The sequence below is a fragment of the Vespa velutina genome, chromosome 16 (assembly GCF_912470025.1).
Source record: "Vespa velutina chromosome 16, iVesVel2.1, whole genome shotgun sequence".
Lineage (NCBI taxonomy): Eukaryota > Metazoa > Arthropoda > Insecta > Hymenoptera > Vespidae > Vespa > Vespa velutina.
Genome location: NC_062203.1, coordinates 83857 through 102500, shown reverse-complemented (window position 1 = coordinate 102500; position 18644 = coordinate 83857). Strand labels below are relative to the sequence as shown.

General features: G+C 38.9%; 1 protein-coding gene across 4 annotated transcripts in view; it reads left to right on the top strand.

The window, feature by feature from the left end:
* Window positions 1–18644, top strand: part of LOC124954798 (Krueppel-like factor 6) — a 252099-nt gene that overhangs the window by 227145 nt on the left and 6310 nt on the right. For all 4 annotated transcript variants that reach the window (XM_047508254.1, XM_047508257.1, XM_047508256.1 and 1 more), the window contains 2 exons: window positions 11238–11568; window positions 16764–16975. In XM_047508254.1, the coding sequence (XP_047364210.1) occupies window positions 11238–11568; window positions 16764–16975 (543 nt within the window). The remainder of the gene's footprint in view (window positions 1–11237; window positions 11569–16763; window positions 16976–18644) is intronic.

Here is an 18644-nt window from a genome sequence, read left to right as displayed (position 1 = left end):
ATAATAGTACGATAGCGGGGGACTACTATAAAGCGCGCGTGTTTTTCCTTTTTTTCTTCTTCTTCTTGTTTTTTTTCTTTGATTTTTTTCCTCTTCTTCTTCTTCTTCTTTTTCTCTTTATTTCATATCTCTCGCTAGGGAATTTAATAAATCTCGTAACGTGGGAAGCTCATGGGTTAGCTCTGGACTACGTTTCTGTCGATTATTTCCTTTTGCGGGAAATAATCTCATTTCAGTAGAAACGCACTAGCCTTGAGCGAGACAAACTACCTTGTGCAATATGATTATCGCATCGCCTTGCATTGTTCTCTCTCTCTCTCTCTCTCTCTCTCTCTCTCTCTCTCTCTCTCTCTCCTTCATCATACTTCAATGCACCGTAATCCTCGAAGGACAGGCTCTCTCATAGATCGAAACTCCGATCGTTTCGATATGTCGGTATTATTATTGAAGACTCCCCCGATTTGCCTGTAGGAAATATACGAACGTTATAGAATTTAACGAGACCGATAATTTCCTGTATACTACTTGAATTGAAAAGCGCAATCGTATATGCCTCACCATCGACAAATCTCTAACGCGATCAGGAGAAACATGGCTTACCTTTCTAAATCGGCATTTTCATGCGGAACCGATTTCTGTTCGAATCTTAAGAAATTCACGAATAAAGAGAGAGAGAGAGAGAGAGAGAGAGAGAGACGGGTAGCGGCTCTCGAATATTGCGTCTTTGGTTGTGTGCATTCCTTTGACGAGTGTATGGTTCTTTTGCAACCGGCAATCGGCACTCGTCCGCTTTGCGATAATTAATTAATTTCCCGTGACCGCGTCTGGGTTGCTGAGCAAACAGCAAACCCTATACTCAGCCATAATATTTATCCGTTTACGGTTAATCGTATACACAAGAGGCGTCTCGTGGGAGCCGTGCGATTCCGATCGGATCTGTGTTATCCCTGGAGAAGTAATACAAGTAAAAGATTGAAGTAAAAAGAAAGAGAAAAGGAAAGAAAGAAAGAGAAAAAAAGAAAGAAAAAGGAAAGAGAACAAAAAGAGAGGGGGAAGAAAATAAGCCGAATATCGTTATAGTGTATACATGGATCGTTTCGAAATATATCGTATGGTTTCGTTCAATTCTCAATATGGAAAATTGAACGTTAAAGAGTTTCGCCGATAACAAGAAGAAAGAAGGGAGAAAACGAAAAGAAAAAGAAGAAGAAGAAGAAGAAAATCCTTCCGTCCTTCTTCTCCTTTCCACTTACTCTACTCCTCCTTCTCTTCTTCTTTCTCTCTCTACCGTTCCCGGAGATTCTAAAATCTTGAGAAAGGATCCCCCTCGACGTTCCTTTCGTTCTCTTTACCCGTTTGTCCTATGAATGCTCCCGATATACCAAGATCGAGAACTGGACCTACCACGAACCAATAACTCACGCAAATTACGCAACGCGTGCGTAGAAAGAGAAGCCGAGAATACACGCGAGAAAGAGAAAGATAGATAGATAGATAGATAGATAGATAGATAGATAGAGAGAAAGAGGAATGAAAAGAAATAACGGAGGCCTGATTTGTAGATCGTTCGCGTGCTGAGCGTTGTAAGTGCATAGATTGAAATCAGAGATGCGACCGAGATTACGTAGTGCTATAACCGAGTACCATAAGTGAGTATAATGAAGGATCCAATGAAAGGGATACCGCGTATGTACACACCGATCTTGTGTGAGTCTGGAAACGAGGATTCTTTTCCACGGCTACATTAAGAGGATTAAGAGGATTGATACCAATGTCTTGCTAATCACGGATATATACTACTTTCTTAATCGACTCATCTCGTCATCGACGCGAAACAATTTCTTCTCCTCTCTCGCCAAGAAAAAAAGAAAGAAAGGAAAAAAAGGACAAAGGAAGAAAGAAATAATGAAAATTGCACGTCCTTTCTGTCAAATTCGTAAATCCTTTCTAAATCAATCTTATCTCTTACTAGTAGTAGTGTGATTTATGCCTTTTTCTTTTTGTATTTTCTCTCTCTCTCTCTCTCTCTCTCTCTCTTCTTGCCTTCGGTATTACGTTAATAATCCTAATCTATAGGTCGATTTATTTTTTGAAAACGATCGGCAAATATTTCTTTAACAAAGTGTAACCTTCGTGTAACATATAGTTAGCTATATATGTATATATATATATATATATATATATATATATATATATATATATATATGAAGTATCCGATATCAAGTCGATGAAAGGCATAGTTTCGACACACCTATAAAAGGATACATACATACATAAACAGACAACTAGTGTGGATCGTGAATCGGTGGGCCGGAGGAAGAAAAGGTCACGACATCGAAGTTCAGGGCGTCGAGAAGCATTGTCGCAGGTGTTTAACCTTCGCGAGAAAGAGCCAAGCCTGTTTCACCTGCGTATTTCTAACAACAAAAAGGAACGAGCACGCGCTTAGTATGTATACGTAGGGAGTCAGTCGGTACGAGTTCTTCAACGGTTGGCTAATAAATTAGACATTTTTCCAGGCGATCTTCCCTTTCCTTTCCCTTCTGCTTCGTTCTTCTTCATTCTTTCACTCTCCGACTCGTCGTCCGATGCCAAGCAGCATCCCCCAAAGCAGCAAACCAACTTAAAACGATTTTTCTCTTTCAATTTCTCGCCGGTAGAGAGAAGAGAGAAGGCGTGCTGGAAAAGGACGGAGATTACATGGATAATAAATTAACGCACACGACCTTATCGAGCAGTATAATTCATCACGACGTTAACGTTACCGTGTTTAAACGTCGACCCGACTCTACGTATATAGTTCTTCCACCTGTCTCTCTCCGTCTGACCGTCTATTTCCCCTTTGCTTCTGATATCTATGTATGTACGTTTATGTATATGTATCTGTCTTTCTTATACATAAACACACGCATATAAGTAAATATAAACCGGCGCTAGGAGCACGACGGGACCGACGACGACGACGACGACGACGACGACGACGACGACGACGACGATGCTTTTGCACATTAACCTCGTAAAACTCCTACGGCATTCGACGACCCCGCACACCTGTATCACGATCCCACTCTCGTACGATGTGAAAGTTCGAATCGCGGAAGAAAAGGATCCTTCCTCCGTTAGGATACATCACTGAGCCTTGGTTAAGGTCTTTATCTTTGTGCCTATCGTTTGAGACGATCAAAATATGGCTCGAAGAATAATTTTCATTTGCAACACTTGCGACGAAGATTCGCCTATCTGACGTTGCGATAATCGTTCGATGCACTCTCTCTTTCTCTTTTTCTTCCTCTCTCTCTCTCTCTCTCTCTCTCTCTCTCGCTCTTTCTCTTTCTCTTTATCTTTATCTTTCTGTATGTATATTTAACTCTCATATTATGACGGTAGAAATTTACATAATTGTTGAGTACTTCACGTCGAGTATGCGTTCGAACGGTGGCATCGAACAAGTATTACACTAGAGAGTATCGTATTATAATGCAAATCGAAGTGCAACAAAGGAAAAGGTGTATTAAGAATTTGCTAATGTCTTTTCTCGAATAAATTTTCTAAGGTATTTACGATAAAGTTCAACGGGCACGATAAATTCAAAGGACGATCCATGATGATTCTTAATATAGTTCGACGTTAGTATGTTGTGTTATTAAAATGGAAGGAAAATAATATTCGTAAAGCGTAAGCCGCCAGCCATTTTTGAGTTTCAAAAACAAGAAGAGTACGACGAAGGAGACGTTGTCGAGAGTACGAGACGTGGTAATAGAAACGGTCCATCTTGATCGGACGGACACCGGGCAATAACGCCAAAGTGGTATCGAACGGCAATGGCTAAGGTAGCAATTCTAGAGGGAAATAACGAGCTTCTGGGTCCGGCAATGGACAGGAACTGCCATTATCTCCAAAAGTAGAAGTATACGTGGCTGGTTGGAGTTAGCTACGTTAACCGTACCGTTTCCGTGGTTCATTAAATGGTTTACTAAAATATCGATCTGACATCGTAACTAGATTAGTCCACCTTCTCTCGCTCCCTTCGATCAAGATACGTACGTTCCTATACGAGAACTATTGAAAGAGAAAAAAGACAAAAAAAATATCATTTATCCCAGCCGATCGTGTAAGGTTCGTTAGAATAGTCTAAAACCAAATAAATTTCTTATGATCATAAATGGAATATATACATATGTACATATATATATATATATATATATATATATATATATATGCATATGTGTGTGTGTGTGTGTGTGTGTATTGAAAAGCAGCAAATAATAATGCAGTTGCTAAAACGTTCCTTTGTCTAATGTGTTCCGTCCATTTTTTGTTTTGTTTTGTTTATTACAAGGTGGTAATTTATTTTTCTAAGCTCGTTAAATAAGATAAATGCGAGATAAAAGATTTTCAAGACGAATAAATTTGTCGCAACTAAAACGAGCCGTAATAGTAGCAGTAATAGTAATAGTAGCAATAGTAGTAATAGTAATAGTAGTAGAAATAGTAGTAGTAGTAGTAGGCCTATGTCAACCGAGTGTCCCTCGCTTTTTCTCGTTACTTCTAACCATTTATGGAACACGGAGGAGAGGCCGATTACGCGATCGGTCGTGCTCCTCGACATGCTCGAGATATTCCATCCGGTCACCGACTAACGAGGTGTGCAATATGGACGATGGGTAATTAATTAACCATTTCACTCCATCCGAACGAGACACCTTTCTACTTTATCCTAGTAGCTAAATCCTAAGTCCTAAATCCTACATTCTAAATCCTACATCCTAAATCCTAAATCCTGAATTCTAAATTGGAAGTATGACATCAAAGAAAAAATAAAAACATAATTCTAACGAAAAAAGAAAGAAAAAAAAGAGGATAGAATTATTATAAAAGTATTCTCGACATAATCGAGATCTTCTGTATGACCGAACCAAGAAATAATCCGCTTCGACCTTCGTTCCGCAACCTGTAAGATACGTTGTTGCGGTACTGGTGCAATGCGATCGGCCGCACGGCGGTAAGGCCGTATCTTCGAGCCGCAGAATACATTATCCTGAAGATTAGTGTGCGAACGATACGAGAAAAGGTATATCTACATAGACGAGAACGTTCTCAGTCGTATCTCGATCGTGCTCGCGTGTACACCTATGTACATATATATAAATATAAATATATATATATATATAAATATATAAATATATATATATATATATTTATATATATATATATATATATATATATATATATATATGTGTATGTTTAAAAGGGACGATGAGCTTATTTAATGCCGTGGGTGTCCGTTTAAATTCGTACGTATGCAGGTGCGTGCCAGGTAACTCCTTATCTTCCTGAATATACTACTAGCAAAGTAATACATATGTACGATCACTAGAAAGCTTTGTGATAATGATGTTCAAGCAATTAAAGACTACCGCTTTGTGTATTAACGCTTATGTTATGCAACTTGATCCAGAATAATTGACCAAAAATCTATCTAAGTATTTACTTATCTGAGATTGAACACAACTAATATTTAATAAAGATATATTCAAGATATTATTCCATTAGAACTAAAAAAATCTAAGGATTAGTTCGAATTTTATTTAAGAAATTATTCATTATCCTTCTTTTTCTCATAATTAATTATGAAACTGAGAGGTAATGTTCATAAATGTTGCGCTCAAGTGCAAGTTAAACAACTATTCATAAATATCAAGTAACAGCAGCTATGGGAAGCTCGATAATACCGATGATCTTTCACACTTACCATCTCTCTCTCTCTCTCTCTCTCTCTCTCTCTCTCTCTCTCTTTCTTTTTTCTCCATAAAGAAATCTATCATTTATTTTTGGGAAATGAGATAAAAAAGAAAAAAATATATAAAAAGAAAAAGCGAAAGAGAAAGAGAGACAGGGAGAGAAATAGAGAATCAGCAGCACGCGGTGAGATTCATCTACAAACGATTACCAGGTGAAGGTGCACCGACGAAGAGACGTGCATTCTCGTCCATGCTATCTCTCTCTCTCTCTCTCTCTCTCTCTCTCTTTCTCTGTGTGTGTGTGTGTTTCTCTCTGTCTTTCTCAAATGTACCACGACGATGCACCGGCATGCCAAGCTAAAGCCAACCTGCACACCTCGGCTCGTCTATCACGCTCGGATAGATTTATCGAGTATCGGCACCAACCGCCAAGTGTCCCGCCTCACTTCGACAATTTATATACCCTATGTGTTTCCTTCGCAAAGACATTGCCAGCAAAGATGCACTATGACGAGATGTTCGAATCGAATGCAACTCCTCCCTCCTTAAAACTCGCCAACACAACTATCGTATACTTTTATATATTTATTTTTCCTTTTCTTTTCTTTTTTATTCGAATTATACATACATACATACACACACACACACATATATATATATATATATATATATATATGTACGTATGTATGTATGTATATATATACACCAGCCGAACGAATTAAACGAAACGAATTTCTTATCCACTTACTTCTAATTCCAACATCGATTTTACTCGGGCTAAAGCTAATCCATCGGTACGTTAGACACGACTAAAACAACATGTATTTCCATCGAAATCATCAGTTATTCTGCTCGATACACTGATCTATATTCTTAGCTAGCCTCGATAGGATCTGTCGCAAAAATCGAAATGTTCGTGGACTAAAGTATTCTCATAGAAGTGGATTATATTACTCTATTTCGATTCTATTTAAGAGAAATTGTAAAAAGAAAAGGTTAAAGAAGAAAGATTAAAAAGAAATTTCCATCATGCTATGACATAAAAGAATCTTTTAAAGATAAAAACTTAAAAGAATATCAATCATGTCTCATCCCCCAAAAATAAAACAGAGACAAAGAGAGAGAAAGAGAATAAATAAAACGTAGATATATAAAACACTATAATTACATATCGATTTACAGATCAGAAACCAGTCGACGTCGTTTTTAAAGAATTTTCTTGACGTCTTCCATCCTGATACCTCCCAGGCCATGAATGAATTATTATGCCCGCTTGCAGATCAATTCCGTGCAAGTTATGCTAACGTCTTATTCGGCCCTCACCAGTGAACATCGTCCCACACTGGATCCCTCCTTGTGATTACGCAGGAGAACTCTCGTTGGTTTACTTGCCGTTTATCGAAACTCTTCCAAGAAACATAAACGGTACTCTAGGTAGTTTCGAATCGATGAGCCTGATGATACGATCCGATTCACAAAGCTTCTTATTTCGTATCCTAACGTCAGTATTGAAAATGATAATTAAGACATTCCATGAAAACGTAACCATACGATTAAAATCTTTAAAGGCTTATATATAAATATATATATATATATATATATATGTATATATATATGTATGTATGTATGTATGTATACTTTCACTATAACTTGCAATTAACACAAGGAACGTAAAAGAGGTGGCTTTTAATTATTATAAAAGACAACGTTAATACGTTGGCAAGTCTTCTTATACAAGCTTGCTAATTAATTTCAAGCATAATTTTCGAAAGAAGAAGAAGAAGAAGAAGAAGAAGCCGACGGTAATGACGAATTTTTATCCATCGGAATATCTATTACTTACTAGAACGTAAATCGGCATGGTCTTAGTCATAACACGCTTGGTACCTGTTATTTCGCGCGATAAATCCTGATCCGTGCCTTGGTCCGGCACGATGAGAAATAATAATCTAGGATTAATTGGTTGAAGGCGGATCGCCGACTAATCCTCATTTTGTTCGTTAAACCGGAAACTTAATTAAAAACTCACGTCTAACGAGTTCCACGATACGGGTGGCACGTCCACCCACTTAACGTGCGCTTACTCGTGCTCACGTATCGACGAGTCGAAGGTGGAGAAACGAGAGAAGAGAGAACGTGAACGTAAAACTATCTCTCCTTCTCTCTCTCTCTCTCTTTCTATATATGTGTATATATATCTATCTATCATCTATCTATCTCTTTTCTTTCTCTCTTTACTTCTTTCTAGTCACGTATAAGAACGACTTAGATTCCTTACAATATATATATATATATATATATGTATATATATATACATCCTGATAATCGATGATGCAGCGCAACAGGTTACCTTCTAATTTCTATTTTCGAAGAGTCGAAAAATTTTTCTTAAATCCATCGTTTCTCCTTTACAATCGTGAGTTTAAATCGAGCGTGTATCGTCTTCGAGTACAATAGTTCCGCTTGGCATACCGTTAGCAGACCGATACGAATATTCTCCATGGGGATCAAAGTGCACGACGCAGCTAAGAACGGATATAGACTCGTTCTCTATCTCTCTTACTCACTCACTCACTCACTCACTCACTCACTCACTCACTCACTCACTCACTCACTCACTCACTTATTCTCTCTCTCTCTCTCTCTCTCTCTCTCTGTTTCTCTTTGTTCAACTCCTCCCACTTGGTTCATCCTCCTCTTCCCATGGATTAGCTAAGCCATGTGTTTTATTTCTTATTGAGCACGTAAAGTACGCTTTCATCCTTCTCTCTCTCTCCCCCTTTCTCTCTCTTGATCACCCACTTATCTCCCTTTATCCTACAACTTCCTTCTTCTTCTTCCTTTCTTCCTTCTTCTTACCTTTTTCTTTCCTTTTTCCTTCCTTCCTATGTTTCTTCACGCAGGTATCCTTGGCAGCGGTCCATTAGCGTCAACCGATTATCCCTCAAATTGGTGAATTAGAAAAATCCATGCTACATACTTTGCTCATAAATCGGCGGATTAACCTCAGCATTTAACATTATCAATTACGTATGGCCTTTGACTCTAAGCTCGCTCGATCATAGTACGTCCGTGTCAGGCACAGTGAACGATAGAAGAGAGAAAAAGAGATAGTGAATAGTAAGTCCACGTTATTAGCGATAATGCTTGAGGTACACTTCGTTCTTGGCGTGGGCGAGTCGAAAAAGAAAAAGGAGGACACGATGTTGAACTTCGGAAGAAGAGAAGACCCGTCAGAATCTTCGGATGAGTCCGACATCCATTAGATAGCGAAGATCATAGTGCTCGGTCATAGGCAGAAAGAGTGAAAGACAGAGAGGGAGAGAGAGAGAGAGAGAGAGAGAGAGAGAGAGAGAGAGAGAGTTGTGTTAATGGCTCTAACGAGATGATGCCTGGAGGAGAGGGTGATGATGACGATGAATGGCGAAGGTGAATGAGCGACTTGTGTTCGAAGGATCGATTAATTGAACGGCTAATTGCAATTACAAATTCGTTTCGAATGTATCGTCAAAGGTTCATGAAATATATAGATAATTGAAAATTCCTCGTGACCGTTAGCGATTGAAATTTTTTTTGGTCATTCATATTCGACACTCCCTTATCTCCCCTGCCCCCCTCACCCTATCCGTCCGATCATCGTCGAAATGAAACCATATGTCCGTGTAAGTCTGTCCGTGCTCGCGTCGAGTCGGTTCGCGTGTTTACATAAATCTCCACCCTGTTGATTCACGACGGACGGGAAAACTCGCGTGCCAGTATCGCGTTACGCAATATCGCATGCTCGACTCGGCCATAAATGATCGTTCCTCTCTCCAAAATCGATTATCTCTTAATCCCGTTAGCCTGCTCGAGCGTATCGCGTACTACTTAATTCGTAAACCGATTGCAACGGTACATGCCATCTTATGGATTCTACTTTGGTAATCGTTGTCCTTTGGTAACGACAACGAAAATACGAATGCGATATATTAATGAAATATTCACGGTATATAGATTCGTATATAGTATATACGTGTATATATGTACATGTATATATATATATATATATATATATATATATATAAATTTTGTTTTCATTTCTTTTTTATCTTTCATCGAGCAAGAAAATTAGAAGATAACAAAGTAACGAATACCTCTATAAAGGATAGCCGCCGATTACGTGTTTACTAATTACATACTCGAGTAATTTAGCATGGCGAAGGAACTATTAGCGCGTAACGAGGTAGTCCCTTAGAAATAACAATTTTATAACGATCACGACGAGGCACCGTACTTGGACGTGGACTTGGACGAAGATCGGAGAGGCGCACGCGTCTCTACTTTAAAATTAAAGCGAGTCTCTGATAGTCAATAGATTATCGTTCGCTATGTAGCAAAGGCTTAACATACCGGTAACCTCCTAGCATGAACGCTACTTGCCAATCTATTGACCAGGAGTATTAATTAGTAACAGTAATGTCATGGACGTTTAACATGCCTCTTGTACCACGCGCACGTTGTAAGCACCAAGCAAGAAGATATCGTTCTATCGTGGCAAGCTCAAAGTAACAATCCAATGACGTTCGGAGATCGCTAAAGAATTTCTTCGTATGCTTAACGGTTTATAATATTCTCTTTTAAGGGCCCTAAAACCTTTAAAGAAAGGGACCTTTGCACTTAAGACAGACATGCCAAACGTTAATATCGATTATCGGCTCCATGAAATCGACTAATTGGCATTGAATTAACAGCGCCACTTTAACGCAAGCGATTTTCTTTTAATACACCATAGATTTAAACCAGCACCTTGAGCACGAACTAAAGCTTTTCTAATCCTTAAAACTCGACTTGATTATTAATAGGATATTTATGCTAGTCTAATGACTTACTGCCGTATTAAATACTTTTCTAACGCTCAACTTGTCCCCGCTAATTCTACCTGAGTAATATACGATTGGAATATATGTAGAAAAGAGAAACGAACAAAAAAAATAATTACAGATTACAGATCGAAAAGTTTTTAACATTTCTGAGTCCTTCGGAAATACGGGGAAGGAGGAGAAGAAGAAGAAGAAGAAGATAAAAAAAAATGAAAAAGAAAGAAAAACCATATCTATCGAAGATCATGACGCGTTACGTGATTCGTCGTCGAATGATTTGTGGAAACGTCTTCGGTTGCTCGGAGCTTGTCAGCGACCTGCTGCGTGTGCCTCGCAACGAGCCGCGTTTTATGTAGCCCGTTTATCCGCGAAAGGTTGTCCGTCGTTTCCCAAGAGTTTCGACCTTCGATCTTCGATCTTTCCTGCTCGATACGATCTTTTAAAGAACGGCATCAACATCGATCGCACGTACAAAAAGTAACCAAGTTAAATCGTTTCAAATAAATTATCATCCTTCGCCTTCGTTAATCACGTTGAATTATTATAATTCTTGCTCTTCCTTATTTCCTTTTTTTTTTTTCTTCATTGATCTTATTAGAACCTAAATCGAGACACGAATCTCTTCTTTTGTTTACAGTGTCGCCAACGTTGCCATCATTGGGAGAAGCAGCATGGGAAAGGGAACAGGAACGAGATCGGGAAAGAGAGAGGACACGAGAGAGGGAACGCGAAAGAGGACGAGATAGGACTGCCGAGAATGAGAGGGAACGACAACAGGAACGGGAGAGTGCGATCAGGGAGAGAGAAACGCGAGATCGAGAGAGAGAACGAGATCGCGATCGTGAGAGACAAAGGGAAAGGGAAAGAGAAAGGGACGTAGCCGTTTGCGTTATGGAACCACCCGACCCAGTATTCGTATCATCCCCTGCAGCACTTCTCGCTTTGCAAAGGATAAAGGAGGCATCTCTGTGAGTTATATTATTTTTTCTTCTTCCTCCTCCTCCTCCTCCTCCTCCTCCTCCTCCTCCTCCTCCTCCTATTCTTCTTCTTCGTTGAACCAATAATACTTGCAAAAATATTTCAATGGCACAATACACCGATGAAAATGAAAAACTCGGGAAATAATAACAAACATTAAAATAAATAAATAAGTAACTAAGTACGTGTATCAGTCAAATATGATGAGCCAAAAAGACCGACTTTATTATCCATCTTTGGATCGGTCGAAAACAGCGGGATATCCTGACTCGTTCACTTAGCTAGAATCCTAACGTATCGTTACGTAGCGCAGCATATTTCATCGAATGTATAACCAACGTCCAACGATAATAAGACAAGATCATACACTCGCTCTAAATCTCCTTTAATTTGCCCTCTCTCTCTCTCTCTCTCTCTCTCTCTCTCTCTCTCTCTTTCTCTCACTCTCTGTCTTTCTTCTAGGTTATACGAGTTTGACTTTGGTGTCAAAAGAAAAAGAGAAAAAAGAAAGAGAGAGAGAGAGAGAGAGAGAGAGAGAGAGAGAGAGAAAGAAGCTTACTCTTGTCCTTCACTTAAAAAAAAAAGAAAAGGAAAAACAAGAAAAAAAAAATTGAGATGAGGAAGGGCTGGGTAACGAGATGATTAGAAAACATTGTAATACCTATGCTAACGAACCGTACTGTGTATATATATATATGTGTGTGTATGTGTATTTTTGAGTGTGTATATTTTCACGATTTCATCATTTCTTTCATTGCCTTATCTCTTTCCTTGTACTTTTCTTCTTCTTAATATTACAAATCCCTATCACATATTCGTTTCTTTGATCGTCCCTCAAAATAAAGTCTTGGAATAGGATCGACAATTTAGCGAGGTTCCATCAGTTAAAAACAAAAAATCATCGATTCGATTTCACGTTAAATAATAAAAATAATATCGTCTTCTCATTACCTTCCAACGAAGTAAAGTTAACGTTAACATCTTTCATTCGACTTTTGACTTCTCTGACGCTTCTACCACAGTGATTCAATCCGATGCCGTTAAGCTCCGACCGATAACGATAGTTATACTTCGCTGCAAGTATAAATCACGACGCTTTGCTCACCCTTACTTCTCTCTTTCTCTCTCTCTCTCTCTCTCTCTCTCTCTCTCTCTCTCTCTTTCCCTTTTTCCGCACGCGCATAAACATAAACGTATCTTCTCGATACCCGCATACGAGCACCCCCCATCGAGAAGGAGAACCGCTTTGCCACAAATATACTCCGCTATTTCATCTTCCCGTGTATCTATTAGCTCGTCTTGTCGGCTCGTTCAGTCGAATGAAAAATTGTCCGATAATCGTATCTCTCTTTCTCTCTCTCTCTCTCTCTCTCTCTTTATTTCTTGCATACGATAAACGTTAGCAAGTAGTAAATGGTTACTTAGCTCTCTTAAATAAATTTCATTTCAAAGACTTAAATCAATTCTTTCTCTGTGTTACAATTAATTAGATAGAATAAATCCTGCGACATAGATCGTATTGACGTACAACCTGGAAATAAGATCATTCGAAAAGATTCTTAGCTTAGTTACATTTTCGTAGTTAGCCATTCAAATGAAGGCAGAGAAAAAGGAAGCATGAGAGAGAGAGAGAGAGAAAGAGAAACGATATCGATCAAAAGTAATTTCGAACGGGCAAGTTTGCATTCGTGAATCGAGCACTGGATCTTACGACGATATCAAAAAGAAGAAAAGAAGGATCACGAAGGTACGTAGTAGGTAGATACATAGGTAGGTAGGTAGGTAGGAAGGTAGATAGGTAGGTAGGTAGGTAAGTAAGTACGTACGTACGTACGTACGTACGTACGTACGTACGCGTCACCTTGAAAAGAGTTTCTACAGGGAGTGGCGGCTATCCTTCGTCGGGAACGTGCCCGAGCGCATGTTACCAGCGATCTTATTATAACCTTCATCCAATTAAGCGGCTTTCGAATCGTCCCTGTACTCGTCCCAACGGAGTTATCGCGCGCTGTAAATTAGCTTATCCGGTTCTCGCGATTCTCGATCGAGTACCTTGAAACAAGGGATGGATATACGTCTCTCTCTCTCTCTCTCTCTCTCTCTCGTTCTCTATCTACAAAGAAATATCTAATTCTTTTAAAACTAATATGTAAGTTAACTATTGATCAATGCTTCTGACAATAAACAAGAAGAGAACTATCTTAAAGGAGAACTACCGAGTATCGTACTTATCTTATTATCTATGAAAATATCGATATGTCAACTTTTACGATTAAACTATATAAATTATAATATATCGAATATGGTAACGGCACAGTTACACTCGATTTCAATGGTAACGGCACAGTTACACTCGATTTCATGGGATAAGAAGAATGAAACTGATCGATGGTGGTTATCTCGAGATCGTGTAAATTTATTTCTATTGATTCGAATAAAATTTGAACTTTGACCGACTGATCCATTAACGATTCAGAATCCGTAGCGAATTCCAAAGTCAGGGTCGGTCATCGTCCGGATCTCTTTCAACGAAACTTTCTTCCTTATATCGAGATTCCCGAGAAAGAGAGAGAGAGAGAGAGAGACAGCGGGCGAGAGAGAGAGAGAGAGAGAGAGAGAGAGAGAGAGAGAGAGAAAGAGAAAGGGAGAGAGAAAAAGAGAGGGGAGAAAGCAACACGAATTCACCGTTTTTGTAACGTTTCGTGCGGACGTTTGTGAAACGAAAGCGGATCTAGATGATCTCGCCCTGGCCATACCAAAAAACAGGTCCCACTGGAGTACCAAGCGTCAAGATAAGATTGATCGAACGAGTTCGATACCAACGCTCCTTGTCTCATCTTTTCCCTATCTCTCTCTCTCTCTCTCTCTCTCTCTCTCTCTCTCTCTCTCTCTATCTCTCTTGCTTTTTCTTTCTTGGATTACACCGACTTCATAAACTTACGAAAAAGGAGAAAGAAAGAAAGAAAAAAAGGAAGGAAGTAAATAAAAGAGGGTGAGAAGAAGAAAGCTAAAATCTCTTTCGAAAATTCCTCTTATTGTTCAGCCAAAAAAGGTTTCTTTGACTCTTCAACGAAGAAGAAACGACTCACAGAGGGTGTCCTTTATACATTCGACGGCTCGTAAAATATCACAACATTAGTGTGGCGAGACAACTTTTCCTTCTTCCTCTTTGAAAATGACTACTGTATTTGCTAAGAAACTCTGCTGTCTTGCATTTCATCGATTAGCCTTAATATATATTTGTCCTACCAACAGGCTGTTTCAATAATCTTACTTTTTGTTAAGGAAAAGAAGAAAAGAAAAAAACAGACAGCCACACACATACACACAACAGAGAGAAAGACATACGCATACACATACACGCACGCATACACGCACGCACATAACCAAGGAAATATTATTCGATCTTAATAAAACGAATAATCTCGTCAAAGACGTTTTGCGTTATTTGATAAGTTTTGATAACAAATCGTAAATCCTATTGAATATTATAGAGGTCTACGAGGTGGAACGTAACAACGTCACGCTCGCTTAATTGTTCGGTGCTTGGCTATACCCTTGAATTTATATACTCGTAAACGGGGTGAGAAGAAACGACGATGAAACAACGCGGAAGCTGTATTCTCTCTGTTGGATCGTCAACAATGAACCGAACTAAGCTATACTGAACTGAACTAATATTAAAGATCCGGGGGAAATCGATTATCGGTATACATTAACAATATCCAAATTCCTTTTCACTATTTTATCGTGCTTGTTTTCTTCTTCTTCTTCTTTTTTTTTTTTTTTGTTTTTTTCATGGAACTCCGATACTGACGTTGATTTTTTCTTTTTTTTTTTTGTTAACATATCTTTTGTTCGTCCTTGTAAAACACGTGAAAGAAAAAAATTCTATGTCAATTTAAAGAAAGAAAGAAAGAAAGAAGGAGAGAGATAAGGAGAAAGAGAGGGAGAGAGAGAGAGAGAGAGAGAGAAAAAGAGTAAAAGAAAAGATGAAGACGTCGCCACGTAGCCACCATATCGGAATTGAAATCGGTCGTCAGATTTTTTGCCAATCGCGCGTTCACTCGTCATAATCAACGTCACCGGCAATACCGCGTGGTGTATAGTTAAAAGAATGCTTGGACAAGAACGCGTTTGAAAAAGTGATCTCCTCGCGAAGCGGTCGGGTTCTACTCTTTTCAAAGAGAGACAGACACCGGCTGTCGAGACTTTTCTCATTGGTTGTACATCAAAACTCAACATCATGATTTCAATTGATGATTACCTCCTAACTGATCAACGTACGGATCCTAATGACACTTTTCCACGTTGACGATGCAAAATCTAAGAAAGGTTCGATTGAAATCGAAGATGATTCGATTCTATTCGATTCGATTCGATCCAATCCGATCCGATCGGATCCGATCGGATTCGTAATTACTGGGAAAATGATTAGAAAGTTAAGAAAGAAGAAGAAGAAGAAGAAGAAGATGAAGAAGAAGAAGAAGGACGGTGGCGAGTAACCGGCTAACCGGTTTCGAGGATAATTTATGTGCTCTTCCTTTCTCGCCGATCCCCTCCTCGACAAATCGGTCGCGTGAATCATCCAAGAAGTGAACGATTCGAACGCGTCTTCGTCGTCGTCGCCGTCGTCGTCGTCGTCGTCGTCGTCGTCGTCGTCGTCTTCATCGTCCTCTCGTCTTATAGATTCGACCTTTCGATCTTATATGGATATGAATCGAGAATGTCGAATGAGAAGGGGACCGTTGTGTGTCCTCGCTTTTCAGAAAATAACAACAATTATCCATATCGATGATTAATGCTATTCCTCTTTTGACAGCCTTCGCGAGTTTTATTCTTTTGTTAATGATATTTTCAAGGACAAAAGTTCTTCCATAATATTTAATATGCCTACCAAAAAGTTTTTCTTCATCTTCCTCTGCTGTTTTGTTTTCTTTTTTTTTCTTCTGATCAAAGAATCATAAGAGAAAAAAACATTGCACTCTTAATCGCGTATTAATGCCACAATGTATCTCGTAATATCTCTTGGAATTTTTCGATAGAACTAATAATGTAGCAAATAATCGCTTTTAATGGAAAAGAGAAAGGAAGAAGAAAAAGAAGAAGAAGGGGAAAAAAGGAGGAAAGAAAAATACGAGGGAAAAGAAAAACTAAAAATTTGTCGTCATTTAATTGATTTCAGTGTCTTTCACAAACGACCAACGCTGGCGAGTGGCATCGGATTGAGCGGTAGAGCCAATGCCGGCGTGGGTGGAAACGGAGCTAGTTTAGGGGTCGACAGTGAGTGCGGCGACGCGTTGAAAAGGCGCAAGGTTCACAGATGTGACGTAGCAGGCTGTGACAAGGTCTACACTAAAAGTTCCCACCTGAAGGCACACAAGAGAACTCACACCGGTAAGTTAATAGTGAATTTCTTATAGATCGATTTAAAATCCGTTGAAATTCGAGATTTTTAAAGAGTGACAACAAGAGGTGGATATGCCAAAGGTTTTCTTTTCTAAACGTGCTGGTGTTTCTTGAAGGAAGAGCAACTCGTACATACATGACCATTTATTATCGTGTCACGAAAGAAAAAGAAAGAGAGACAGAGAGAGAGAGAGAGAGAGAGAGAGAAAAAGAAGCTGAAAGAGGTCGCACACTCTTCGTTACCGTGTATCGTTATACTACATATATATGTCTATGTATACACACGCACGCACACACACACACACACACACACACACACACACACACACATGTTCTGTATATACAGAACGTCGAAAGAGCTCGTACTTGAAGAATTTCCGGTGGATAGGTACCTTCGTGAAGGCATCGCTGCTATATCCAGAGGAGGGCAGAGGCGGCGTGGAGAGGGCGTGGTCGTGAGAACCAGGATCTTTTGTCTGGTCCATGCTTCGACCACGACTCGTTGGAAATCGCGGTGCTCAACCTCCGACAATTAACCTTGATCCTACCTTCCTTTTTCGTCTCGTTATCCTCTCTTCTCTTCTCTCGCTGCTTTATTTTAATTTACTACAAGAGAGCGAGAGAGCGAGAGAGAGAGAGAGAGAGAGAGAGAGAGAAACAGAGAGAGATATGTATATATATATATATATATAGTTGCAGCTATAGGTACTTACTTCGTGTAGAGAAATTAGAAAAAGAAAGAAAAAAAAAATAAAGATAAAAGAAAAGAAAAGGAAAGAGAGAAACTCAACGAATCGCTACGATGACATCCAAAGTATAGTAATGAAATTTTTGATTACTTTGCACATTAGGAAACGGGCATTATTACTTTACTACTTTTACGAAAGTCCAACGTCGTGATCGTTCGATACGAAAGGCCAGAACCTGATATACCAAGCTCAAACCACCGTTGTAAAGCGACCCGGAGAATAATAATTGTTTCAACGAGTGCGCACTGCGCGCTTCTTACCGTGTAAACTACCGTCTATTCGTCATTCTAACACCATTGCATTATACCGAGAGCGCAGAGTGAGAATGTTATATCTTTACTCGGTCTTCTATATACCTTCTGCATTTGCTCGGCTCTCAGAAGATGTGGGAAATGCCAATTCGTTGATCGCTGTGATCTCTTCCATCATATCTTGTGCTTACCATTTTTCCTTTTGAATAACATATATATATATATATATATATATATATATATATATATATATATGAAATCGTTTTTATTTTTGTATTCTTAACCGAAGGCTCCGAGAATTTGAAAAAAAGAAGATCTAAATAAAAATTGACGCGGAATTGAATTATAATAATTATAATATAAATAAATACGCATAGGGATCTTGTCTAGGAGGGACGTGTATGTGTAATAACTAATGGCTCTTTAAAATGTTTCCCTAACGTTACATCTTCCGATACGACGTAAATTAAACACAGTTCATGACACTATCTGAATAAAGTTTGTAACATTTATAATGGTTACATCCTCATATGAACGTACAATGTCAGAGGTGCTTCGATCCTATCGATTTGGCTAAACATGTTATATCGATAACGGATACAACCTCGATTTTTCGATTACTTTTTTAACGATACGAGCTGTACCTTCGAAGAAAAT